Source organism: Aspergillus fijiensis (assembly GCF_003184825.1).
Source record: "Aspergillus fijiensis CBS 313.89 unplaced genomic scaffold BO72scaffold_2, whole genome shotgun sequence".
In the NCBI taxonomy this organism is placed as follows: Eukaryota; Fungi; Ascomycota; class Eurotiomycetes; order Eurotiales; family Aspergillaceae; genus Aspergillus; species Aspergillus fijiensis.
Window position 1 is genome coordinate 384,402 of NW_024468978.1, and position 24,468 is coordinate 408,869.

Sequence of the window (24,468 nt, forward strand, 5' to 3'; positions counted from 1 at the left end):
GTCCTCCAAAGTTATGTGCATATGTGCATAGGCAGCGTTTCCTATACTTCTTCGAAACACATTTGTTGATACAAATTTGATACAATCTGGTTTCCCATTCAGGAATGACTGACTGATCCTCCTCTGTATGGTTTCTTTCTTCTGTCTAGAACAAAGGAAAAAAGAATACTTCTTCGATTTGAAAATCCCTAGGAAAAAAAGAACCTGAAACGGCAGTGTAGGTAAACAGACACATGTAATCGAGACATGCAGATAAGGTAAATATCCTTCGACATCGGAGACACACAATAGCAGACAAGACCAGAGAGTACCAGAGCCGGGATATTTCCGGGCAACTGCAGAGGACACCCCTCTGGGAGTGAGCCCGACAAATACAGGTGAGAAATCGGGTTGGGGTAGGGTTGCGAGCGTTAGTTTATGTACAAGGTGGGTAGTGGAAGGCTAGAGCGGCCGAGTCAACCCGCCGTGAGGAGAGACCACCCTACCCTTCCACTTTCTCAATAATTTGAAAACAACATTCCCTTTTCTTCTTAGTGCTTGAGCCTCCCGAGCATTCCGACAAATGGGAGCGCATACTCTCGTCAAGATTCAACTCCTCATGTCGGAAGATGCTGGCTTAAAATCGTCTTCTAACACCAAAAGCGGCTTAACGGTAAGGAGCATCAGCTCTGGCGGCAGCGGCAATCTCCGGCTCCCACTTGTCACCATTGGCAAGGAGCTTCTCCTTGTTGTACAGCAGCTCCTCACGGGTCTCAGTGGCGTATTCAGCGTTGGAGGCTGCAAGTGAAGGTCGGTCAGTCACGCGTCCCAACGGTTAGACCCAAGAGTGACTGAGAAGGGCAAACTCACTCTCAACGATAGCGTCAACGGGGCAACTCTCCTGGCAGTAGCCACAGTAGATGCACTTGGTCATATCGATATCATAACGGGTCGTCCGACGGCTTCCGTCCTCACGCTCCTCGGCTTCAATGGTGATGGCCTGGGCCGGGCAGATGGCCTCACAGAGCTTGCAGGCAATGCACCGCTCCTCACCGGTGGGGTAGCGACGCAGGGCGTGCTCACCGCGGAAACGAGGGGAGATGGGACCCTTCTCGAAAGGGTACATGATGGTGTAACTGTCGAGGTTTCTTCGCGTTAGCGGATGGTCCGGGTCCACGAGGGGGAGCTCCCACAGAGGGAGGAGCAACAGCTCAATTGACGTCAAAGTCGTGGTATGATGGGATGATATGATCGGGCTTGAGTGGCCAAACCGTCGAGGTTCGGCCTAGCGGGGAAGCTTGCGAAGGCAGGGTGGCACCTACGGAGGTCTGAAGAACTGCTCCAGCACGACGTACATGCCGCGCATCAGCTCGGCCATGAGGAAGTACTTGGTGGCCTTGTCGAGGGCAGACTCAGTGGACTGGTCCCATTTCTGCGGAGGAGGCAAGCGGAAGCCCGGTTGGGGAGGACCAGCTGGCGTAGCTGCGCGGGCGACTGAGGAGGAGAAGTTTGCGATGGAGCCGATGGGGGTAGGACGGAGAGCGAAAGGCGATGGGCGGGAATAGGCCAGAAGCCTGGCGACAGACTTTGTGGAGGCCATGGCGAGTAGGAATTATCCTTTGGGGGGTGGGGGGTGGATAGGATGAGGGGGGAGAGGAGAGGAGGAGTCTGGAATTGAAGGAGGGAGGTTCAAATGTGGTGGTGGTCACCGTGCCTTCCCAGCAAGTTCCAGTTCAGTCAGTCAGTTTTGGTTCAGTTTGCACTCTTCCAAAATGAATTGGGCTTAGGTCATGGCTTTCTCCTTCCCGTTGATTGGCCGGCGGCAGGATTTTGCTGCTCCGAGCCGCAACAGAAACCATCGACTTATTCAGTCTCCATCTCAACCCAGCCCAGAGTTCACTCACTCCCTCCTCCATCTGCTATTCCTATCACTTTCAATCAACCTCTTCTCCATTCTCCCTCCTCCCTTCCCCCCCCACCCCCACACTTCTTTCTTCCTAATTATTCCCATTCGGGTACTCTCACATAATTCACCATGTTCCGCTCCGCTGTCGTCCGCTCCCTCCGGACCTCTGTCCCTCGTGCCGTCAAGACTTCGGCTCCCTTCCAGATCCGTAGCTCTGCTGTCGCTCGCCCGGCTCAATTCGCTCCTCGCTCCGCCTACCAGGGTGTCCGTCTCTACTCCGCTCCTGCCGGTCTCAAAAAGGAGGAGGTCGAGGGCCGCATTGTCAACCTGTTGAAGAACTTCGACAAGGTGCGTCAAGTAACATTCCAAGGCGGCGGATGCAGGTCTATCAGCTTGTTGTTTCGCATCGCCGAGATTTATCCAAATGACATGAACTGACGTATCTTGATTCAATGCGCTTCAGGTTTCCGACGCCAGCAAGGTTAGTGATTCGAGTCGATCCCCGCTGGGCTCCGGCTTCCGGCGAAAATCCCTCGGTAAAAGGTCCATGTTTTTAACGATATATAACCTGGTAGATCAACGCCGCTTCTCACTTCACGAACGATCTTGGTCTGGACAGCTTGGATACCGTTGAGGTCGTCATGGCCATCGAGGAGGTACGGCTTGCCGCATCTAGTTCGCCTCGACGCGCGCTTACTGACATGCCTGCAGGAATTCAGCATTGAGATCCCCGACAAGGAGGCCGACTCCATCCACAGCGGTAAGTCACTACAAAAATCGAAGAGAATTCCCCGGAATCGAGAACTGATCGCCTTCCGCTACAGTCGACAAGGCTGTTGAGTACATCCTTGCCCAGCCCGATGGTGAGTTACCCCTCTTATTATCATTATCGCAGAGCTTGCGACTAACATGTCTGCAGCTCACTGAATACCCGCGTAATGAGGAACCGGGAAGTTGTTGGAGGATTAGAATAGAAGAAATCGAAAGGGGATGATGGCGTGCATCTACAGGAAACTCGCCACTGCGGAGACTCCGGGTAGCTGGGGATGCTACCCTGTATGCTGATACATGCCTGTGCTCTTTCATACTCTACTATATCGTGTATATCACCTTTGGGAATGCCGTTCTGACCGATACGATACTTTGTTGGGTCTTCGTCGCGTAGCGCGTGTAAATGATCTCAGGATCGCCCTTAATCTTGAGTCGAGCGAGAAGTGAAAAGTTGTCATTGAACCTGGCTCAAAGCTGTATATGACGAGCGAAAACCACCGAGAGCTGTAGAACGTCGAGAACAAAGACAGGTTAGAGTCATTCTCCATATTGAGAGGTAATTTTAATCTGATATGATGCGATCCGGGGAGATGAGGCGATATTGAGAATGTCGAAGGAGACCGACACGGTGGACGTGCTAGTTGTCTTCGCAAGGCAGATCTTATAGCTGGACAGGTCTTTATTCTGAAACTGCAATGTGTCATATCATCAATTGAATGTGTATAAGTGCCAAGGTCATTGTTGAGGAAGTGAAGACAGGCCGATTGTCCAAAGCGTTGCGGGCAATTCCGTCACCGGAGGAGCAACACTAAAAGCAGCCGCGACAAGAGCTGATGGCCGGACACCACGAAGCGCCAGATAGTCTTTAAGAAAGTACCCAGTGAAATTGAGATAATTGAGATAATTAATTGTTGAGTACTCTTTCTGTCAGACGGACAACTGGGGATCTTGTCTACTTTCCTTTCTTTCTTCTCTTCTCGCATTGCTGGGAAATCATCCATCTCCAACGAAATTAACTAATTGTTGAGTGGTGCTTTTTGACTCTTGGCCGATTGACTCCTTTATTCGGCCATTTGCACCTCTCTCAGCTCTCTGTGTCAATCCGATCTTCTCTTCCACTCACTCCACTCCACCCTTCTCTTCCCCCCCCCTCCCCCTGGGATCATTTCCCGCTTAAACTGCTTAAGCCATAGTTAATCCCGTCTCTCATCTCGGCTTCTTCTTCCCTTTTCGATCATTCCGATTTTCTACAATTCTTTCGCCCCCCAAACCTCCCAAAGGGGTCAGACTCAATCTACAGTACAATCAATCGGTTCATGTCGCAGGCGATACCGGCATAGACCTCATTCCTGGCGTGTGCACCTTTCCAACACGATCCAACGCCCCTCCCTTCATTCGGCCTCAATCCTTTGATCTCGCACTCTCCCCGCTTCCGCCAAACTCACCACTTCCACCTTCCCTCCCTCCTCCCCCCCACTCCCCCCCCAAACGCACCGTTCGATAAATCCTCATGGCCTCAGCCGGGGGCTTGACTCGCCGGAGAGGTGGCGGTCGAGTCGCTGGCGCAGAAGACAATGATGACAGCAGAGTCTCTTCGCCCATATCGAGAAACGGTTCGTCGCTGGACAACCGCGTCCCCGAAACGTCATTCACCAGCGCCGAAAATGGTCATAAGATCGCGTTCGACCCCCGAGACATCAGCGAAACGGAGGAGCGCAGCAAACAGCCCAAGCTCACCCTGATGGAGGAGGTACTCCTACTGGGATTGAAAGATAAACAGGTTGGGCACTTTCCCTTGCGATCCTTATCTCGGCTTTTGTTTTTGTGGGGCGATCGATATACGGGGCGATGTCTCAATTGCTGACCGCGGCCTTTTCATGTCGGTATTGTAGGGCTACCTTTCGTTCTGGAATGAGAACATCTCCTACGCCCTGCGAGGGTGCATCGTGATCGAACTGGCCCTCCGCGGTCGCATCAGCATGCAGAAGGATTCCTCTCGACGACGTTTCCCCTTGGCCGATCGGGTGATCGAGGTGATCGATGACACGCTGACGGGCGAGGTCTTGCTGGACGAGGCGTTGAAAATAATGAAGTCGAGCGAGAAGATGAGTGTCAACTCCTGGATCGATCTACTGAGCGGTGCGTACAAAGGGTTTCTGGTATTCTCTGGGTTGACATCGACAAAACTGATCTGTTGGGACCAGGTGAAACATGGAACTTGATGAAGATTGGTTACCAGCTGAAGCAAGTGCGCGAACGTCTCGCCAAGGGCCTGGTCGACAAGGGCATCCTGCGCACCGAGAAGCGCAACTTCCTCCTCTTTGATATGGCTACACACCCCGTGGCTGACGGCGGCGCCAAGGACGACCTCCACCGCCGTGTCCGCAACATCTGCAGCAGTCGCACCGTCATCCTTCCCGGCAACGCCTGGCTTCCCGAGGACGCTGAATTCCGCTACCTGCGGACGATCACCATGGTATGCGCCGCGTATGCGGCCAATGTTCTGGAGAATGCGCTGGTCACAATGAGCCACGAGGCTCGGGAACGGGCATTCGCGCAGGTAGATGAGTTGTTGGCCGAGTACTCGCAGTGGCCGTTCGGCCGGAGGGCAGGTGGCTCGCAAGCCATCGGAGCCAATCTGGCGCAGGCTATTAATGACGAGGTGAACAAGGCTAAGGACAAAGAGCTCCAGTTGGAGGTACGTACAGCCACTCATTGAATTTGGAACTGCCCCGATAGCTAACTTCCTTTTGACACAGATTGTGGCAGCATGTTTGAGCGTTTTCACTAGACTTGATTCTCTACTGTAATAGGCTTTTTCTTATTCCCATATCCCCCCCGCCCTCTGCTATAGCCTCCCTCCCCAGCTCTATCTCATTTTCAAATCTCGTCTATTACTGATACTACCAACTTTCATCGTCTTTCTCTCTCCGAGAATGAGAAAAGCACATCAACATTGCCTCCACCTAGGGACTTGACCTCTTTTTTCTCCTTCCTTTTCATTCACAGTTTTGGCAGTACTATTACCGGCGTACCGGGTTGGATCTGTCGCAGAAGTGATATGACGTTTTTGTGTCTTGTGTGTCGAACCTGCCGTGCTGCGAAGCGGCGACCCATTGCATTGAAACCTTGTTTTTGTACGAGAGATTACTTCTTTACTGGTTTCGATCCTTCTTCATTGAAAATGGTTCTTTTCACGTACTTTGGCCGCATCGGATAATCCAGTCTATGACCAAAATCTGCTCGTTTATTGTCTCTCTTCTCCTTGTTCAGTCAGCGCCCATCATTTTCGAACTTCATCCCTGCCCCAGCACCTGTTGGTGACGGGTGACACAGCCTCGGTACAACACGCTCCGCCCGCTAGATAAAACGTTGACAGTCCCGAAACTTCCCCCCATGGAACAAGGTAGTTTATGCAGTGGACGGACTCATGTTCAATTTCGAATCCAACCGGTGTGCTTGTGCATGGGTACCGTGACGCACACCATTTGTAGCAGAGTGCCCATGATCTCCATACCTTTGATAGATCACATGTATAGAAGAATATCGCGTACCCGGGCTAGAATCGCCTCCCCCTTCGTTTCGAGGCCATTCCTATGCTTGTCGAGGTCGATTGGGCGCAAGGTAAAAGGGTCAGTGGCACATCTGTATGGTAAATGGTAACTTCATAGCATAGACGCCGCCGAAGCCTTCCAATGAATACTGGCATACAGCCCCCCATTGTGCAATCCGAGATATACTTCGGTGAGTGGATCTGGGTTCTGGTCATGCGATGTACTGTGGTCTACGACTGCGTAGTTTTCCTATGTGGGTTGTTTCTAGAGGTGAGGCGAGCGCCGTCGGGTCGAACCGGTGATCATAACGCAAGCACCTGTGGCAAATGGCTGACTCTAAAGCTTTATCGTATATGTGGTGCTATAGTACAGATGAACAATCTCTAAGTCAAGAGGATAAACAGGCAAATCAAGGCTGCAACGAACAGAGCAAAAATACAAGGCTAATGGAAAGAAACCATAATGGCACATCAGAACGAGATGAAGGGTTCAAGATCAGTTGACATGAATTACCATCATGCCGCCTCGTCGTCCACCGCCGGCGCCGGCCGCTCCCGAAGCCAGCATGTCGGCTCCTCTCTCGATATCGTGGATGCTTTCCACGCGGCCTCGGATTACATCACTCTCCACTAGCTGAGCGATGCGCTCCAGCGCCTCTCCATCTGGCCGCACCGCAACGAAGCGGCTGAGGACCCCGTTTTGGGGCGGTTCGGCGTTGCCCTCGGAATCCCGGTTCTGCGCTGGCGTGGAGTCCACAGCAGTCACGACGACACCATTGGACTTGACCACGCGCGGAGAGTGGGCTTGTTGGAACATTTGGCGGCCGGCACAGTCGATGACAAGGTCGACCGGGGCCCAGCGATTCTGGCGGAAGATGGCCCCTAGGTCATAATCTTGAGGCAAAGGGAGAGGGGCATAGAGGATCTCGTCGATCCCATACTCTTGTCGCAAGTAGTCCTCCTGATCCTGGGCATCACAAGTTGCACAGACCCAGGGCAGTTGGTTGGGGAACAGTGTCCGTGACCGGAGTAGCTGCAGTGCCTGGGCACCAACTTCGCTATTCCGCGAATTCGTCACCAGGACTCGTAATTGCCGTTCCATTTCTTTGACATCCTCGGGTACAAACCCGGCGTATGTGAAGAGAGACTGCCATGCTGTGAGAGCAGGCAGAGGAATTGCGGCTGCCTCCGCAGCACTGATATTGTTGGGTTTCAAAGCGATCTCATCCTCTGAAGCGACGACGTAATCGGCCGCGGCACCGTCACGGGTGTAGTTGACCAGGCCAAAAACGACGTCGCCAACCTCGAATTTCGGACCGCCTGGATTCCGGTAGTCATGCTTGGGCGTATCAGCAACTGTACCACAGAAGCAATGCAGAGGAATCTGAGGAATGGATTTAGACGGGTTCAGGATGGTAGCTAGTCGTAGCTCATCGTGGGAGAAAGCTGCGGTTTTAACCTTGATCAGGTATTCATTCCCAGATGGCATTGGCGTCTGGAATCCAGAATCGAACTCGACGCAAGAGTCTACCCTGGGAGCATCCAGAGAAGTGAGGTCGGTGATAGCAGTTGACGCTGGTCGATAGTATAGTGCTCTCATCGTAGATGGCACTGTTGTTTGCTCATTCATTGTGGTCGATTTGCGGTTCTCTAGCTAAACGGTAACAGCCGGGCTGGAAAGGTTATGATGTGATGCAGCGGCGAAATATGCTCAATGAGGCCGACGCAAGCAGTCAGCCAACAGGATATAGGAGAATGAGAAGCAACACTATTCCGTGGTTTCGCCGAATGACAAGGCGTAGATCGAGCGGGGTTTGTTCCGATCGCAGATTTTAAGGATGGACCGCTGCAGCCACAAGCGCGGGTCTTGACGTTGTTGGTGACAGTCTACCATTGACGTAACCCCGAGTATAAACACGCTTATATCAGCAACCTTTGTGATGTCAACATCTAATTCGAAGTTCATTCGACATCACAGAATCGCCCGATCGTTCAGTATCGGTTGAGATTTCCTCGAGAGGCCCGAGCATTTTATGGCTTATTCCCAGCTCATCCACAAGGTGCTCTACCTCCGCAGGATCCTCGAAGACCTTCCATTTATGGTCGGGCACACCGTCAAATGCAGCTTCAAATCTCTTCGGCGAATTCTGCTCGTCCAAATGGGGAACATCAGTGACCTTTCTGATCCAGATTGCCTGAATCCAATCCGGATGTCTTTTGTAGAGTTCAGCATAGGCCTCTGGATCCTTCTGAGTCGAGTCGCCAATGCAAAGCACCTTTCGCTGGGGGAACCAGCCATGAATTTTTTCTGCACGGTCCACCTTGTATTCCATAGTGTTGACAGTGAACGATTTAACCAGCTCGCTCACATCTAGCCAAGATGTATCACGGAGGATCAGGGTTCCCGGGTTGAAATAGGTGTGAATGAAGCCGTGCAAGAACGGATACAGGTTGTATGGAGAAGCGGAAAGGTAAAACCATGTAGGCGTAAGGTCATATTGAAGCCTGGCATAAAGCTGAGGCATTCCAACGGTCGGCCTGGGCTCCTCCACGAAAGTTGTGCGAAGGATACCGGTTGACTCGGAGGTCTTGGTGTACTTGATGGTATCGTCAATGTCGGAAATGACAAGCCAACCCTCCGCACTGGCGTACGTCGTGCTCATCGTCACCTCGCTTGCCCAGCCGCGAAGGTACGAGCGTAGTTTCGTACCGTCTGTAATGTGGCGACTGTTAACTCCCACCGTTTGGCTGATAATGCCGCTACCATCCGTAGGCCCAAGCTGATGAATTTGGGTCGCATTGTTGGGCAAGGGTGTTTCCAACATCATCAAGTGCGCAGGTGTTGTGTGATATAGAAATGGCTGAAGTCGCTCCGCTATCCGATGACGAGTCTCTTTATCTGTGCCAATCTCCCCGTCCAGTCCGATGAGGTCTGCAACCATGGCGACGAGTTTACTGAGGTCCTTCCTGCTGTCTCTCTGGAATACACAAGCAACAACTTCTGCCCGCCATAGGTTGAGCTCGGTTGAGCCAGATATCGGTGCCTGGTATGCTGTGTTGTCGAACAGCCAGACGGTATGTTCGCGTTCATTTGCCATTTGTATTGCAGGCGAAGGCTTTGCCAGAAAGGATACTAAGAATTGCAACATGGCTGAATCCCGTTTCCACGCATGAGCCACCTTGGCCACTCGCTGAAGTACTGAAGTGGGTTTGGAGTGTGAGTCGGAGCTCATCTTAAATGCGAGGTGACTCTCTTGAGGGTCAACTATAAATAAGAGATAGGTTTATTATCGCTAAACTTGACAGATGGAATGTAGCAGTGTAGGTTGTACTCCCAAGCACGAATGATCAGTTTTGAATGTAAAGTATCGCTCAGGACGGTGTCCTGATATATAGGGCCACAGAGTGCGCCTGATCTGGAAGACTAGACGGGCCATATCCCAAGCCACAAGGCAGTGAAGCCCTTGGCCAAGTCAGGTAAGCCAACCTGAGTCATTTTTGGGTCAGTCAGTCAGAAGAGTAGGCCATAAGGCTGAGGGTATCGTGTGGGGTTCCTGGTCGCGAGAACCACACATAAAAGGCGCTTCGACTGCATCGATACAACTAAATTGCCGCTTGGCGCCCGAGTCAGCCTGCAAGGGCTCGTGACCCTATCAGAGCTCGAGGCTCAGCGGCTGACCGCTGACGATCTTCTCTTGCGTGCCAATGAACTGGCCATTTGCCCCGGTCAGATGCAGGGAATGTGCAGGAACTGGAGTAGAGGTCAATCTTGGTCACTGGGCATGTAAGGGATGCCGGCCCGTTGGATGTCGGATCGCTGCCCCCAAGAATAGATTTAGTAAGACATCGTACTTAGCGCTCTATTGTGTCTCCGCTGAGTTACGCAGTACGCAGGTTTGGCAACATCGCCACCATGCATGCCGGCGAACTAGAGATGCGATGAACGTTGCCTTCCATGACTGTTTCGTTGCTTTGTGAGTCGTTCGTTGCAGGGTTGCAGTCACAGTAAGGTACGGGATAACAGGGATTCAGTCTCCGCCTGAAACATTATGAGGCAGTGCTATCGTGTATAGCCCACCAAATAGGAACAACACAAGTCTGACCTCGGACTGTTCGAGGAGGAATGAAGTCAGAGAGGAAAGATGATGCGGAGGGAGTACTGGGTAGGTAGAATAAAGTACGGTACCTACAGCTGGAGTATGTACTGTACAGTAAGCTCCGACAGAGACGCGGCGCGGTTCGGGTCAGTGGGGTTACCTGTTTGGGTAATTTGATTTGGCCTTCCCTTCCTTTCTTGGGGACAAGACTTTGCACCGTCCCATACTAAGGCTCCTCAGGAACAAGGCAAGTCGGCTACTTCACCTGCCATCTAATACCCATTTCGAACTAGTCAATGACTGAGTGCCTTGGTTTCTACTTTCTTCTCAATATGTCGGAACGATAAAGCTTGTTACTGGGTGGTTGACATGCTCAATCTAGGTTGTACACAAACACGTGCTCGCCTATACTCTGCCGCGTCTCCATATCAATATTGCAATTTTACAATCTAGTAGGATGTTGGTTATATGATCATAGCATACTCTAGATCAGAGACTAGCAATTGCCGCCATGCCTGATCAAACCGTGTTCCAGAATACATACAACGCGCGTGCTGGACGCGTCTATACACGAAAAAAAGTCTCCGATGAGCCCCAACAGCCCAAACGGAAAAAGGCATCGTCTTATTCGAAACTCTCTGATCGCATGCCGATACCCAAACCGAAAAGAATCCACGAGGTTGTTGACCGGAACAGTGGTCAGGTGTACTTGGAGTCTTTTAAGGAGCCTTCCTTGGCCTCTTCCAAGGGTGCGGCCTGGGTCCATGAGACGCCTTTCCTGCCTGAAGGATGGGACAAACAACCCGTTGCACGTGGTGCACCTTCATTGATGCATGCGGCAACGAGACAAGCTCTGTCGGACCAAAGAAATCTTCGACCCGAGCTGTTTGCTTCCGTGCCATGGCGGCTCGCAAAGTCTCTGTGGGATATACTTGGCCAGTGGTAAGAGGTGCCTATCCTCCTTAAACAGCTGCGAGATCCTAACTCCCTTGCGCTCAAAAGCAACAAACAGACTACATATGCCTGGAAACTATTCGCAACAGCATATCCCGAGGAGTTCGGTAAGATTGCTTCGCACCGTGCCATGAAGGTCGAGAGCCCCCTCATGCCGATGCAGGACTACTTGAGTCTGGTCAAAGGTGACTCGTTGAGCTGGGGCGCGTGCTTAACTCTGGCTGCCACACATGCTCGAGTTCCTGATCTCGTAGGCTTGGCTAACATACCCAATCTCATTGCGCTGGAGATTGCCACACCACTGCAGTATGAAGGCATCCAGGACGAGAGCGAGGCGCCTATGGTTGATCTCAATGATCGAGTTGTGCGGTCGTGGAGTGAGTTGGCACAGAGCTCCGCGGGATTCGCAAATTTGAGGGTCCTGATGTTACAATCTCAGTCCAACATCTCATCTGTCGCACTACGTTACCTCCGTGACTTGCCAGCACTGCGGTTTGTGGTGCTGAATGGGTGTCCTGCCATTCCAGCCGGCGCTACGGTTGGGTTTGAGTTAGAGGGCTGGACTGTTGTGGATATGGGCGAAGTGCCGAAATCTGTGCAGAGCATCTACCAGAAGACGCTGGAAATTGATGGGGCAGAGAAGTCGACCTTCCCTGTTGATGCCCCTACCTTCTCTCTTCAAGTTGGGCAGAAAACACTGAAGGTCTTACGCGCGACCTCGAAAAAAACTCATCGTGCCGTTGGCTATAATCCCATTTGTCTTCGGCGCATCAAGGATTATGCCGAACCGCCTGTTAAGAAACAGAAAACGACTTCTGATCAAAGACCTGCAGGCTCAAAACGGGCAGTAATGAAAGTGCGCAAGCTGAAAGATCTTGGGGGTATGCTGCAGGACTTTCTCTAGCTGGAGTGGATACACGTGATGGATGATATATGATGTCACTTGCAGGAGACAGGCGCATGAGATCTCTCTGGCTCGTATGTACCTGTACGGCTGCAAGCGTGCGGGTGCCTGGTGATCGCGCAAATGATCTGCATGTACTCCGTACTTCTTTGGCTTTCAAGGCTTCATTTCCTGTGAGCTCACTGTCCATGGAAGTATAACATGGATGTCCCAGGCCTCCGTCGGACTGGAGATACAATGACGCTGGCATGACCAGCGGGAGGACGCTAATTGGCTGACAGCCGCCGCCTCCCCGCGCTACTCCCGACCGGTTGACGCCAGTTGTTCCCCGCCTTGTGATTGTGACTCGATTCAATGACTCCATCGTCCCCAGACGCCGATTTCCTTTCCTTTCTTTTCTGACTGTGCGTCTTGGCTTATAGCCCGTTGACAGGCTCTTTTGATATCTGATCTCTGATTCGCTTTCTCCGTTGCTGTCTCCAGCAGGAGTACTGTAACTTACCTAGTAGTACCTACTGCATCTCAACCGAAAGTTGGGCATCGCCTGCCTCCGAGCTCCCCTTACTGGTTTACCCCTCTTCGACCACACCCCACGATGGCCGACTATCCTGTAGATGCGGCGGCGGAGAATGATTCCAGTGGATCGAATATCGCATCGCCCCGCTCCAGCACAGATTCCCGGACCACTTCTGTGGGCAACCGATCTCTCCGACTTTCATCTCACACGTCCGGTCACCAGCACCGCCAAAGCATGAGCGAGAGCCTTCGCGGAACTCCTGGGTCTCCGAGGGCTCGACGACAACCGTCACTCACCCAGTCCGCCATTCAGAGCCTCATTGATAATCCTCCGGCTCCAAGCAATGTCAACTCTGCATTCGCCGGTCGGGACTGGCGGGAAATCCAGATTGGCGAGCTTGTCAGTCCCAACGACTTGAAATTCGTGGAGGTCGATACCGGGATTGAAGAAGCGACGAATGTAAGCGGCCAGGAAACACTTCTATCGGTCTACTTTCTTTTTTCTTTTTTTTTTCTTATCACAAAGACTGACACGCATAGATCTTGATCGATACCGCAGCTCCGGTGCTCCTGATTCGAGAAACGCCTGACCAGAAGTCTGCCGTGGGCACTTTCGACTACTCCGATCTCAATGCATACCTTCTGTTGGCGTCAGGACTGACGCAACCCGATGAAACGTTATTGGCATCGTACGAAGAACTAGCCCGAAAGGCGAAACAGGGCATCAAGATTCCGCTGAAGGATGTGAAGGATTTGGGAAGGAAAGAACCGCTGACAACGCTGCCTGCGTCGGCCAATGTGATGACGGCCGTGCAGACTTTCGGGGGAGGTGTGCACCGCGTTGTGGTAGTCGATGAACAAAAGGAAAGGGAAGTGGTGGGCATCTTCAGTCAGTACCGGTTGGTCAAGTTTCTGTGGGAGAACGGACGTAGCTTCCCGGTGATTGACCAGCTCTATCCCCAATCCTTGCATGAGCTGGGAATTGGTTCGCGCGAGGTCATCTCAATCAAGTATGTTCCAATGTCAGATGCAGATGCGAGTGATACGTACTGACATTTTCGTTGCAGTGGGGACCGGCCGCTCTGCGAAGCCCTTCAGGTCATGAATAACGAGGGGGTTTCATCAATCGCCGTGGTGGACAACCATTTCAATGTGGTGGGCAACATTTCAACAACCGATGTTAAGGTATGTTCCACTGTCCTCGAATAGCACAAGCGTCGCTGACCTCGATAGCTACTCACCCGGTCGTCCTCACTCCCACTACTGCGCAACACCTGCACACATTTCATTTCCGTTATTCTGTCTACACGTGGCCTGGAAGAGGGCAAGGACTCATTCCCAGTGTTCCACGTAAACCCGACCTCGACTCTAGCACATACCGTCGCCAAAGTGGTTGCGACCAAGTCTCACCGGTAAGTTTAGTAGTATCTGCTCCAGATAGTGCCCGGCCTGACTATGAATCATGATACAGCCTGTGGGTCACCGATCCCCTGTCGCCCGCCTCGTCAGGGCCCCCGACCCCATCTCATTCATCCGTGCACATTCCTCTTCCGACGACTACGCAATCTCCGCCGCAGACCCCCGCGATCGGCAGTAATCCGAGCCTACAGGCCCCGAATTTCAGCTCTGCGCACTTGCCAAGCCCGCCCCAGTCGTTCCTCGGCGCGACAACCATGGTGCCATCGATCCCTGCGTCAGCTCTGCCGGGGGCACGGCTCTCGGGACGCCTGGTGGGGGTGGTGAGTTTGACGGATATTCTGAACCTGCAGGCCCGGGCGAGCGGGCTCAGTCCGGCCGATCCAGCGGAGAGTCGGAGTCAACGTCGCCGGAGCAGCAGCTCGAGTGTAAGTGTGCGACGCAGTGGGGAGATTGGACGGGAGCTGTTCAGTGGGAGGATTGTATAGTTGAGTACGACGGGATGCAGATGCAACCAAGACAGGCATTGGCTTCACTTCATCATTTGTTTTTCAATCAGCTTAACCATCATCAAGTGACAATACATACACGGATAGCCACCCGAATAACTGGGTCATATTTACCTCTATTGGACGCATGTAGCCGAGAATACGTTACTGGAAAATCATCGGTCCTTGCCCTTAGGCACCCGAGGTAGTGGGATTCGCCTCCCACTTACCATCAAGCCATCCATAAACACCTACAGTATAGTACCTAGCTAGCTCGACTCCATTAGAAATCTCCGACAAAGCTCCGAAAGAGTATACCCTGGAACCGGGGAGGGGAGAGGTGGGGATGGGGGGCGGCAACCAGAAGTACTGCCCGGATCCTCCCATCCCAGCGCATCCCTTCACCCTCGGCAATCAAACAGCAATCGGCAGTAATCAAACAACATGAAGAACAAGAACAAGAACAAGAACGAAAAGTCCCCATGGCAAAATAGGTCAGACTCCATTCCCTACCGTACCTTAGAACCTCAGCACCTTCGCCTCTAAGCCTTAGTATCAATGCGTGTGCATGTGCATGTGACAGTGTACGACGATCGATCGATCGACCAATCCAACCATTCATCCATCCAAAACAATCAATCAGTCAGTCACTCAGTCAGTCAGCTGTCGGCCATCCCCGAGCAAAAGTCTCTTTTAGCTAACGAGCGAGTGAGCATCTACGGCTACTCAGTATTTGGGACAATCTGAGCGAGCGAGCAAGCGAGCAGCAAGAGACAGATGATAGAGTTTCAGGGTTATCCGTGGGAAAAGATCAATCGATAAATCCTCCTCCTGCACCTCCTCCCGTGTTTCCCTTCCCCCCTCCCCGCCGGCGGCGGCAAATCCACTTTTTATTTTGGGTTACTACATGTAATGTAGGTAGTTCGCCTCCAGATATTCGGTAGGTAGCTTGGTGGGTTAGGAAGGGATGGGCTGGGGTTGGTTGTTCGGGGTTTGGGCGGAGAGGCAGGCTTATGTGGAATGGGATGGAATGGGATGGGACGGTAAGGTAGCGGGGGTCTGTGAGTTCTATCCAGTACATCAATGTACAGTACGGTGTTTGCTGGTGGTGGTGGTGGTGGTGGTGGTGGCGAAGTCAGGGAATTTCGTTTTTAGGTGTTGCTCGGGGTGAATATCGGGGATGAGTGTTCAGAAGAGGGGGTTGTATACGAGGTATGATCGAATAGGTAGGTAGGTAGACTGACAGAGAGGGGGGGAGGGATTGTTCGGGGGTAGAGATAGGAAGCGAGTTTGAGTATAGACGAGGGAGGACTGGACTGGGTGATTCTAGACCGTCAATCACCTGACTACGTACGCAGAACAGGAAGACAAAATCGAAGCGGAAGATAATTCCCCAGGCCAATGCCCTCCCTGGCTCTTGAACACTTCCCATACTATGAGCAATTTCCTAGACTACCTACTGAGCAGTAACTACTACAAATACTGAGAACTGTCATTTGGATCCATAATAGATCGCTAAGCCTGACAAACCCTAAGTCCCGAACACCCTTCAGTCCACTCGTAGCGAATCAACTAGCTATGAATCAGTTGAGATTTCAAATCCCTGTTCCCCCCAAACGTCTCTCTCAAACTCAGTTTCAATAAATCAATAGATTTTTACCGAAGATATCAGACCATCGTGCGTTGATAGTCAGGCCCAGAACCCAGCTAACTAACCACTAACTGACCAAGAGGACGCTTGCGTGCATTAGCCGGCGCCCTTATCAGACAGGACATGTAAAGTAAATCGGTAATGCAGATACAAACCCTGTAATTACTAGCCCACTGCCGCACGCACACCTGCACTCAGCACAGACCAGAACCCAAATTAAATCAACGATCCACCCCGATGGATCCAATCAATCGACGTATCAGTCATTAGAGTTGAGATGGAGGGATTAGTTGAACCATTATTAACGTTACCACCGAGTTCAAACCCACCCCCACACAAGCTTGGGAATGGGGCCACTGGCCAGCCCGCCCTGATCGGCCTCAAGACTTTCTTCCAACTTGCACGTTCAAGAGGAACCTAGCTATAGGTTCAGAAGTTGCTACACAGGCAGAATTGGACTACCTGGTTGATTTAGCTCGCAGTATCAGGACCAGATTAGACTTCACCAGACCACCAGACCGACAATCACACATTCCAGCACCACACCACACCAACCCACACCACACCAATCCACACCACACCACCACACCATAGTCCAGTAGTTACTTACAGTATGTAGTCCACAAGCAGAGACGACAACAAATCAAACACACAAAATAAGCACTCTATCCCCGATAACCTCGCATGGCAGACAGAAGCTTAGTTACTCGTAGTTCCTCAGCACTACTGTACCCCTTTACGAAATCATCATTCTCCCTTTGGTATGCACACCATCTACAATCCCAGATACAGCTGTGACTACCTAGTACTACAGACTGCAGCTCCAAAACCCCCAACCAACCACTAACTTAACCCTCTGAGAGAGCCCCATCAATTGAAGAAACTGCACACGACTCCAAAAATTCTGCCAAATCCCGCAATATGCCACCATGACATAGGATGCAAGAACAATGCGAAAGAATAATGGGAAGGAAGGTGAAAGAAATTTTTTTTCGGCAGCTTGCTTGCTAACTCCCAGACTTCTCCAGATTTGATCGGCAAGGGATCGATTGATCGCTGTTTGCGGCTTGTCCGTCCTTCGATGTAACGCTGCGGGTGGATGCAGTGGGTGTGTGCCTTGCCCTTACTTCCAGCCCTTTTCCCCACCCTTTTTTTCTAATTCCGTGCAGAGAAGAAAAACTCTTGCTTCTTCCACGGATCGGGCTTGTCCTGGATGCTGATCGATTTCGTTTGGATACATAGTCTGCAGTCAGATTGGGAGGTCTGATACCGAAGAAAATAAAAGGATTGGAAACATAGGTAAGGCCATCGTCTCTCATTATTTTGTAGTAATAGTAGTAGATAAATCACTATATCCATCACGCATGTCCGTACCTGCTCGCAGATCAAATCCCATCAACGCCATAGTCTTCGGGTATTGCTGTACTTCTCCACCTCCCCTCCTTGTGTACAAATTGTACAGATATAAGTCCAGCCCATGCACAAGCACTCCTGCCTCAATCCCTCCCAACCGATCGAGTAATAAGACAAAAACTAAAAATATAGTATGTAGAGTCACAGAAAGAAAGAAGAGAAACCAACGAGACACGCATCAAGCACTGATGGGGTACTCTTCCAATGTGAAGAATTCGTCAAAACCCACATCCGCCTCCGGTAGCTGGCTGCCACTGCCCAATCCAAATGCGAAGCGGCTAAATTCATCATATTCGGGATCCAGATGATCAGCTTGGTACGTCACCTCCACACCCTCCTCCTTATTCAGGTCCAGTCCCCAAACACCACCGTTCTGCCCTGTGGAATGAGGGGAGTGTGGTGTACTCGGCGTAGGACATAAGTCGGGCGTTGGGATAATAGGCTCGGCAGAAGACCCCATGTCCTGCCCACTGCCGCGCGGGGAGCTCATTTGCGACATTGTAGTGGCAGGCAGGCCGTGTGCCAGAACTATTTGACCTGGCTCCGATCGGACGCGGTTGTGTTGGATCACATTGACCGGGCGGCTCATCGCTGGAGTTGGGGGAGTCATGGTAGCAGCAGCTGTGGTTGTGGTTCCTCCCACGGCAGGAGTGCCCATCAAAGGAGAAGCGGCTATGGTGTGGACTGGGATGACCGGTGCGGACGCCATGCGGTCTCTAAACTGCCGCACTGGCATCGCGGCCATCTCTCCTAGAGAGGCTGTAGGCTGCTGTAGCTGAGGGGATAGATAACCTGCAGTCCAGGGTGACCGGAAGGGCTGCTGCGGGCCGAGTTGCTGCTGCTGGTGGGCGACGGGGGACCAGGTGGGTCCGCCCGCCTGGGCAATGTAGGATGGCACTTGGCCCGCCGAAGCAGGAACAACGTTGGGATACGACGGCGACTGCGCAGTCCCGTCCAAATTAGGGGAGAGCACGTAGCTGCTAGGGTTCGCCGACAGCGGACTAGTCATTGGTCCGGGTTGCACCCTGCAGTCCTCTGCGATGGAAGATCGCAGCCCGGACAGATCAAGGCTCATTTTGCGTATGCCGTTGATCGAAGCGCGCGGGTTCATATGTGCACTTGCAGCTCGCCGCTGATGCAGACCACCGCCGGGACGCGCACCATGCCAGGCGGCCATTAGGTTCCGGTTAAATTCGGCATGTAGCTGCATGGACTGAGCATGCAGCATCCGGTTGATCTTCTCTTGGTAGCGGTCATCCACCTCTTCGTACATTGCCTCTCGCTCCACAATGTCTCTGCTGATGAGAAGAGCCTTGCCGGTGCGTTGCTTGTGCAGGCTGGAGGCCCGGTTGGCCGACTCCACGCGGGCATCGAGGCTTCTATCTTTCCGTCTCGAAGCTGCAATGAACGCTCTGCGATCAATCAGCATAGAACAAGCCTCTTGAAGTCGGTGGTACTTACCGTTCCTGATTCTCCTCTTTCGTGCGAGGATTTGGGGCGACATCGAGGTCGATGCCAGGAGATCCCATTTTAAAGCAGTTTTTGAGAGTCAGGGAAAGTAAAACTGTGTGGGGTGGTAAATGTAAGCCGAGAGCAATACTGCAGTCAGATGAAGGCTGTAGAGATAGATACAGGAGCCCTGGGGCTGAAGAAGAATAGACAACGATAGACGGGTGATACCTCGTCCAGAGCAGGGCTAGAAATAAGATAAAGAAAAAAAATTGTAAAGAGCAGCCAGCAGGAGAAATTAAATAGATGGTTGCCAAGGAGGGGCATCCTACGCTGCAAAGCGGACAACGGAGTGGTTCAGGCCGAGAACCTACTGTACTTGACTACCGGAAATGCAAGCTGGGGAATCCCAAGCTGACAGGCGAAGAGACGCCCGAGTCCAGACAGGATCAGCCAGAGAGCAACCATAGCAAAGGCTGGGACTCTCCCCGGAGGGGGGGGGGGGGGGGTGGGGGGAGGTCTGGCGAGTTCTCAAAGTCTGCTGGAACCATGGGACGGGCAACAGCTAGAGTTCTTTGCGGAGCTGGGTCTAAGCATCCTGGACAGCTGGCGAGAGTACATATCCATGGGAAGACCTGAAGTCATTCCCAGTCGTTCGAAAGGCAAGGTAGCTAGGGAATGCAGTAAAGTCAGACCGGAAGTATTGTCCCAAGGCCATGATTGCGAGTGTTCAGGTGTAGAGGAAAGGAAAAGTCTTGCAGATGAGCATCGAAGAAGAGGAATAGAGGAGAAGAAGGAGACAGTAGACGACTGAAGGGAGGGGGGGGGCGCGGCGGAAAGGACAAAGGACAGTGTTGGGCTGACTGATTGCTCGTAAACCCTTGAGGCTGTCTCCAAAGTCAATTATTCGCTTGCTTAGCAAGCCTGGAGCGAGTCTTGGAGTCTCTATTGATGAACAACAATCTGAAGGAAGGAAGGAAGGAAGATAAGCTGCCAGTGTTTCATACTTCCGTTACCGTATGGTACTGTCACTCTGCAGCCCACTGATCGCCAATCCTACCCAGAGCGGCAAGAGCAATCGGACTTAGGCGGGACATGAGCTTAGTCACCCCTGCAATTGAGTGTCAATTGAGTGCTGCCCCACTGTCAGCCTGCGGGGTCATGTATCGAATCTTGCATGATTAGTGGTAATGAATCGGTTTGGCGCTACTGTAGGTACATACATGGATACGAATCCAACTCAACAACGGGTGAGTGTTGCACCTAAACTACCTACTTAGTACAGTACATTGTAGTTATGTAGTAGTACACTGGACCTACAGCTACCTTTTCACTTCTTCCTGCCGCTCATTATTACTCAGCCATGAAACGATGTGATGATCAACTGCAGACATCGCCTAATGCCGCCTTGTTCTTACCCGATCAGGGAATTGCCCTGAACACGAAGATGACAGTCTCTCAGTCTCATCTTTGAAGCTGTTTGACCCGGAGGAAAATAGTTGACGGGTCCCCTCCCCTCTCTGCAGTCTCGATAACAGACAACTTTCTCTTGTAACTCTTGGAAGAGTTCATTCCCTCCCCCCCCCAAATCCTTGTGACTCCTACCACCCCGTAACCACCTGGTCGGGAATTCGCCCCTCTCCCCGCAGACCAGATCTGAGAAGACGAAGATCTGACAGATCGCAGCTGCCGACTCGATGGCACATGGACATTTACTAGGTTACTTGCAGTCCTTGCCCGTGTCAGATCCCGAAGAAGCCCGGAAATAACCGTGGGATGCGAGGAAAGACGAAGACGTCCTGTCCTGGTCTGTGCCACCGCCACCTTCCCACTTTCTTCGTACTTCACGCCTGTCAACCCACTTGCCAGCATTCCCATCAACCCGAAGTTTTGAAACGGGACCCATTCCAATTCCTCACAGGCTCTCCTTGAACTCTACTGTACCTTTTGTTGGTTACAACCTCTTGCCTTACCTCACTGCCTTTCCCCCACTCCTTCCCACCATTCCCCCGCTCAGCTCATACACCCTTTGATCCCCTCTTTAACTTCACGACCAATCCTGGTCCCAGCCATCCTTCTTTCCCCTCGTCGGCCCAGCAGCCACTCGGCCGACGCTCCCTGGTACGGTCTCTCGGCAACGACCCAATCCATTCGGAGGGACAATGCCCGTCTCAGGGGTCCTATCCCAGCCTCATTCCCGAATAAACCTCCGGTGGCTGTCCAGGGCCACCCCAAAACAGGTCCGGAGAGGGGTGGGCTGTCCATGTCAGGAAACAAGAAAACATTGGCAGGTTGTCAGGGAAGGAGGGGAAAGATCCTTATCACCAAGAGAAGCGGCCACGTTTCGCTCACTGCTTCAAACTGGCTCAGGTATACATGGATACGAAAAAACTATGCAGGCTAGTTGGGAAATCTCTCACAAAACAGAGCAGAAACCGCGAAAGTCACAAGAGATTCAAATATCAAACACACCACCATGCCTGGAACAGGTTCAAACCATATGTCAGGGGGGTTCCCTCCGTTTGTCTCCTCCCCTGGCCCTCTGGTCAGCTGTAATCCAATCCCTCATCTCCTTTAGGCAATTCCCAATGATGGGACCATGCCCTGTTCTTCTTTGCGCTCGCTACCCACCCGGTACGAGACGCGGAACCGCATCTTGATCGCGTTTCCTTTACCCATCGGAACCCTATCCACTAACATTTCCTGTTGCACCCCGTTCGCCTGTGAGGGTGCAATGTCCCGTCCCGACTGCGGCCGCAGTTGCAGTGTGTATGACTGTGCAGTTCCATTAGCATTTGATTTTCAGAAGTCATCCGCGGGGGAGAGGGGGAGAGAAGATGCTCACCTTCTCCACGGCCACTTGAAAGTGTAATTCACTCAGTGGCTGGTTAGAGCCGTTGGAAAACAGGGCTACCAAATGAATCTGCTGTGTCTGTTGGGGATGTCGGCGCGCCATGAATTCAATTCGGAGGGTCGAGTTCAGCACCTGCACACGATTCATGCTGGGTAGCGCGTTGCTTTCTGGCAGAGATGAGGCGAAATTCCATTCGTCCTCCTCTCGCGCCTTGGTCCGGCTGTTTGCTGGTGGCGCAGGCTCGCTTCCCATCAGGTCCAGCAAAGAACCTGCTGGCGGCTGAGAGTTTGAGGCCTTGCCGGAGGGCAGAGGACTGGCCTGTCGCGACCCAGCAGACACCAAGGACGCAAACGGATCGAGAGCAGGAGAAGGGGTTGCCGTAGCGGGAGAAGAGATGATGCTCTGAGGCCGCCCACCTGGGGCGGGCGTGGATGACTGTGAGGGCGACTGAGATGTGTTCATCGAGGAGAAGATGTCATAATTGGGCCTGAAGCTAGTGGACGCTTGGGGCATCGGTGGCGTCGCGGACGTCGTAGGGGCTGCGAGATCAGGTATTAGCACGCATCAACGTCACAAGGTATGTGAGTCGCCTACCAGATCCCAGCAAGATTCCACCATGAGCCGGAGCAGGCTCGTCTATTGACAGTCCCAACAAGTCATTCTCCAAAGAGTTACCTCCAGTAGCAGTAGGAGCCACGGCCCCATTGCCGTTGGCGTTCGGTGCGGGTTCGGGATCAAAGTCGATGAGGGAAAGTTCATTATTAGCGTTCTTCGACACGCCCGTTGTCGTGCCCAGAGTACCCTTGGGGATCTGGGAGGCCGCCTCCCAGTCGCCCTTCTTGACAAGCTTGTATCGCTCGATCGTGCGGTGTATACTGTCATTGATCTCGAGCAGCTTCTGTACGGCCTCAGGATCATCCGACTCCTCCTCGCACATCTTCTGGATCTTGGGATGGGCGCTTTGGAGTGCACTCGCCAGTTCCTTGTCGATATCCGTCAGCAGGTCTGTGCCAGTTTTGAGAGATAAAACAACCTACTTCGAAAACGTCCCCTTCAGCGACTCGGTCGCCCGGCTGGTGGCTTTGTAGCATTTCCTCCAATATCTTGGCTTTTTGCTGCACCTTGGCCACCTCTTCTGCCGCCTTGGCCCGATAATCCGTCTTGTGTCGGTTGTCGTAACCGGCCATGACCTTCATCAACCGGTTGGCTTCTTGCAAGTCGGCGGGTGTGCCTCTGCGGATTAGCTCCTGCAGCTTAGCGGATTGAGCCTCACGCTCTTCCTCTTCCATTTCTTCGGCCGAGCGAAGGTTCTTGACGGGTCAGCGGAACGAGCGTTCAAAATCCGAGAGGGTAAACTCACGTCACTGGGATTCAGAACCGCAGCATCCTCATGGCGAATTTCCGGGAACACGTAGCCCTTGTAAAGTAGCAGACGGTGCATGTCCCGAATGTGGCCTAGGTCCTCCTTGTACCTCGACGTCTGACAGATCGTCTGTCGCCACTCCTCAATGGACTCGAGGATGCGGTGTTGCACGCGCGATGGCCGTATGGCCGGGCGCTCGGGGAAGCGACGGACCAGCTCATTGAGGAACTCCTTGGTGCTGATCTGAAGATGAAAGGGGTAACCGCAATTCTTCACACAAATGTCGAGCAACTAGCCGAAAGTGTGTCTCGTCAGTCCCATATGTTCCGCGCCAGGCTACCCGATGACATTGTTTGAGGCCACCTACTGCCAACGCCAGTAGCGCCACGTTTTGGTTGCGCGAATTGATCAGATGGACGATCTCGATAGCCGCTTCTCGAGGTCTGCGGAGCCCATTAGTTTTCCGATGGGTCGCTTCCCAGGAAGGCGGGGATGCGCAACGCCAGGCCAAAGGACTCACGCATTGCCTTTCTTGGAGTTTATCAGATCGGCCACTTCAAGATTCAGGGCGAGGTTGGGTTCATAGTGGGACAGGTCGCAGGCATTTCCTGTAGTAGTGGGAGATAAGGTATGAGCAATTCGTCATATTTCTGCAGAAGCTCCATATATCGAGAATTGTGGTGGTGGGAAAATCCAGGAGAAAGAAAACGAGAAGGAGGGGGGAGGGAGGGGGGCACAGAAGACACATACGGATAGCTCTCTGTAGCGGTGTTAAGCCCGGGTCAGCGTAGGCACCGAAGCGGTCCCTCGCTGCCATGCGTGCTGAAGCGGCCTCCAGGGTGAATTAATTGAAAAGAACCAACGGGGAAATGAAAATGATAGGGGGAGTAAATTGAGAAAAGTGAGTATAGGGTAGCGCGCGCGGAGGGGGATCGGAGTCGGGGAAAGCTTTTAAGGTAGTAGTAGTCAAAAGCAGTGGGAAGAAGGATGATGATGATGATGATGGAGTGGGTGGAATGAATTAATGGGGGAAGCGGACAGGGAAGAATGAGGGGAACTTCTTTCCGTCCCGATGCCGGGTTAACCTGACAGGCCAGGACGGACTTGGTTGGTTCAGTTGGCTGCTCTCCGTCACTGCCTGCATTTTCTCGACT

The 24,468-nt window shown here is 52.5% G+C and overlaps 9 protein-coding genes across 9 annotated transcripts; 5 read left to right on the forward strand and 4 right to left on the reverse strand.

The window, feature by feature from the left end:
• Positions 1–646: 646 nt before the first annotated feature.
• BO72DRAFT_454638 (NuoI/complex I 23 kDa subunit family protein) lies at positions 647–1,579 on the reverse strand (the record flags this gene model as incomplete). The annotated part of the gene is made up of 3 exons (XM_040946194.1): positions 647–777; positions 850–1,115; positions 1,302–1,579. The coding sequence occupies 3 exons, from the start codon at positions 1,577–1,579 to the stop codon at positions 647–649; spliced, it is 675 nt and encodes a 224-aa protein (XP_040806393.1).
• A 435-nt stretch (positions 1,580–2,014) lies between these two features.
• Positions 2,015–2,912, forward strand: acpA (acyl carrier protein; the record flags this gene model as incomplete). The annotated part of the gene is made up of 6 exons (XM_040942665.1): positions 2,015–2,233; positions 2,349–2,366; positions 2,461–2,541; positions 2,597–2,645; positions 2,710–2,748; positions 2,805–2,912. The coding sequence occupies 6 exons, from the start codon at positions 2,015–2,017 to the stop codon at positions 2,810–2,812; spliced, it is 414 nt and encodes a 137-aa protein (XP_040806394.1). The 3' UTR covers positions 2,813–2,912.
• A 1,000-nt stretch (positions 2,913–3,912) lies between these two features.
• BO72DRAFT_89406 (GOLPH3/VPS74 family protein) lies at positions 3,913–5,592 on the forward strand. Its single transcript, XM_040950794.1, has 4 exons — positions 3,913–4,436; positions 4,549–4,795; positions 4,861–5,354; positions 5,416–5,592. The coding sequence occupies exons 1-4, from the start codon at positions 4,167–4,169 to the stop codon at positions 5,464–5,466; spliced, it is 1,062 nt and encodes a 353-aa protein (XP_040806395.1). The 5' UTR covers positions 3,913–4,166; the 3' UTR covers positions 5,467–5,592.
• A 948-nt stretch (positions 5,593–6,540) lies between these two features.
• BO72DRAFT_474096 (uncharacterized protein) lies at positions 6,541–9,442 on the reverse strand (the record flags this gene model as incomplete). The annotated part of the gene is made up of 2 exons (XM_040947240.1): positions 6,541–7,863; positions 8,300–9,442. 2 exons carry the CDS (start codon positions 9,440–9,442, stop codon positions 6,706–6,708), a joined length of 2,301 nt encoding a protein of 766 aa, XP_040806396.1. The 3' UTR covers positions 6,541–6,705.
• Positions 9,443–10,952: 1,510 nt separating this feature from the next.
• BO72DRAFT_367352 (uncharacterized protein) lies at positions 10,953–12,164 on the forward strand (the record flags this gene model as incomplete). Its single annotated transcript, XM_040940832.1, has 2 exons — positions 10,953–11,248; positions 11,309–12,164. The coding sequence occupies 2 exons, from the start codon at positions 10,953–10,955 to the stop codon at positions 12,162–12,164; spliced, it is 1,152 nt and encodes a 383-aa protein (XP_040806397.1).
• A 595-nt stretch (positions 12,165–12,759) lies between these two features.
• Positions 12,760–14,584, forward strand: BO72DRAFT_367491 (CBS domain protein; the record flags this gene model as incomplete). The annotated part of the gene is made up of 5 exons (XM_040940843.1): positions 12,760–13,140; positions 13,221–13,690; positions 13,748–13,865; positions 13,914–14,092; positions 14,152–14,584. 5 exons carry the CDS (start codon positions 12,760–12,762, stop codon positions 14,582–14,584), a joined length of 1,581 nt encoding a protein of 526 aa, XP_040806398.1.
• A 222-nt stretch (positions 14,585–14,806) lies between these two features.
• Positions 14,807–15,624, forward strand: BO72DRAFT_89560 (uncharacterized protein). The gene is made up of 3 exons (XM_040950795.1): positions 14,807–15,078; positions 15,168–15,242; positions 15,315–15,624. The coding sequence occupies exons 1-3, from the start codon at positions 15,029–15,031 to the stop codon at positions 15,526–15,528; spliced, it is 339 nt and encodes a 112-aa protein (XP_040806399.1). The 5' UTR covers positions 14,807–15,028; the 3' UTR covers positions 15,529–15,624.
• Positions 15,625–17,553: 1,929 nt separating this feature from the next.
• Positions 17,554–19,493, reverse strand: BO72DRAFT_443845 (uncharacterized protein). Its single transcript, XM_040943676.1, has 2 exons — positions 19,110–19,493; positions 17,554–19,060 (listed from the first exon to the last, which is right to left on the reverse strand). Exons 1-2 carry the CDS (start codon positions 19,175–19,177, stop codon positions 17,827–17,829), a joined length of 1,302 nt encoding a protein of 433 aa, XP_040806400.1. The 5' UTR covers positions 19,178–19,493; the 3' UTR covers positions 17,554–17,826.
• A 2,178-nt stretch (positions 19,494–21,671) lies between these two features.
• On the reverse strand, positions 21,672–24,131 carry BO72DRAFT_464735 (VHS domain protein; the record flags this gene model as incomplete). The annotated part of the gene is made up of 8 exons (XM_040946658.1): positions 21,672–21,872; positions 21,943–22,490; positions 22,546–22,933; positions 22,989–23,261; positions 23,312–23,605; positions 23,682–23,757; positions 23,835–23,922; positions 24,065–24,131. 8 exons carry the CDS (start codon positions 24,129–24,131, stop codon positions 21,672–21,674), a joined length of 1,935 nt encoding a protein of 644 aa, XP_040806401.1.
• Positions 24,132–24,468: the final 337 nt, after the last annotated feature.